The sequence below is a fragment of the Panulirus ornatus genome, chromosome 35 (assembly GCF_036320965.1).
Source record: "Panulirus ornatus isolate Po-2019 chromosome 35, ASM3632096v1, whole genome shotgun sequence".
Lineage (NCBI taxonomy): Eukaryota > Metazoa > Arthropoda > Malacostraca > Decapoda > Palinuridae > Panulirus > Panulirus ornatus.
Genome location: NC_092258.1, coordinates 19,638,836 through 19,639,977, shown reverse-complemented (window position 1 = coordinate 19,639,977; position 1,142 = coordinate 19,638,836). Strand labels below are relative to the sequence as shown.

Genomic DNA, 1,142 nt, shown 5'->3' with positions numbered 1-1,142 from the left:
TCCTTCGTCTGTTTCCTTGCGCTACCTCGCAAACGCGGGAGACAGCGACAAAGCAAAAAAAAAAAAAAAAAAATTTCCAATCCCTCCCTAATGTCACACACACACACACACACACACACACACCTCCCCAATATGATAATATCAGTAACAACAATGAAATATTCGGCAGTTCGATAAATAAAATAACTGGCAAATTTAAGTTGCAGCTGTCGAGGGTGACGTGAATTTAGGTTTAGTGAAAGAAAATGGAATATATGAGAGCTGAAAGGAATGTATTTTTCTCGTAGGTTAGAGAAGCAGCATTCATCGTTGCTGACTCATATAAGTATTCTACTTGGTGTTCCCGCATATTGCACCAGATCTTCAAATCATTTACATCACTCTACGATAGGAAAAATTATGTAACAAATTAAGCTCCTCTGGTATATATAACTATCATTCTCAGTATGAGTACCATGTTGGGCTTTTCATCGAAATATATTTACTGTTATAGTGACACATCTATAATGATGCTCTATCAAAGATATCATGACATACTCACCACGGAATGTCGACATGTCTCATTAATAATCCTCTTGTAAGAGAAAAGTAGTTAGTAAACATTCGAGCTAACGCCATGTTCTCACGGTATGGGAAGTGTTCGTTCTCAGAGTTTAACCTAGCTCAAACTCTTTGTAAGGATCAATCTATTTTTTTACTGCGTCAACACTTCCTTACATCAATTAATTTCTAATACATGTATTTCTGAATCAACACAGGTGAAAGAAACAATAAAAAAGTCTTAAGCTTTTTTGCATGAAAACGAACACTTCCATTACCAGTTTAAAGTTGGACTGCTTGTTTATAGCCAGCCAGCCATCCAGCTCAAACTATCAGGATTAAACCTTTAATAAAATTAAATGATGTGTAAAACATTTTTCAGTAAATTGATATAATACAATCAATAGATAGATTAAGATTAAATTTAGGCAAAAAGTGGATAATAGAAATTTTTTATTCAGAAATATATTTTACAAAACCCGAGATTAGATTCAACTTCATTATAACTGGCGATAAATACAACATGGGCTTTTACGGTGTAGAAGTGAATAGGAAATTAACACTAATGAGCCATCTTGCTAGGCTGCATCGAGGAGAACCAA

At 34.6% G+C, this 1,142-nt stretch overlaps 1 protein-coding gene across 1 annotated transcript in view; it reads right to left on the bottom strand.

Annotated features, from left to right (window-relative positions):
* LOC139760197 (transcription factor A, mitochondrial-like) overlaps window positions 1-835 on the bottom strand; it is a 133,976-nt gene extending 133,141 nt beyond the window's left edge. Inside the window, exon 1 of the mRNA XM_071683131.1 lies at window positions 542-835. Coding sequence (XP_071539232.1) covers window positions 542-618 — 77 coding nt within the window. The 5' untranslated portion in view covers window positions 619-835. The remainder of the gene's footprint in view (window positions 1-541) is intronic.
* Between the last annotated feature and the right edge of the window lie 307 nt (window positions 836-1,142).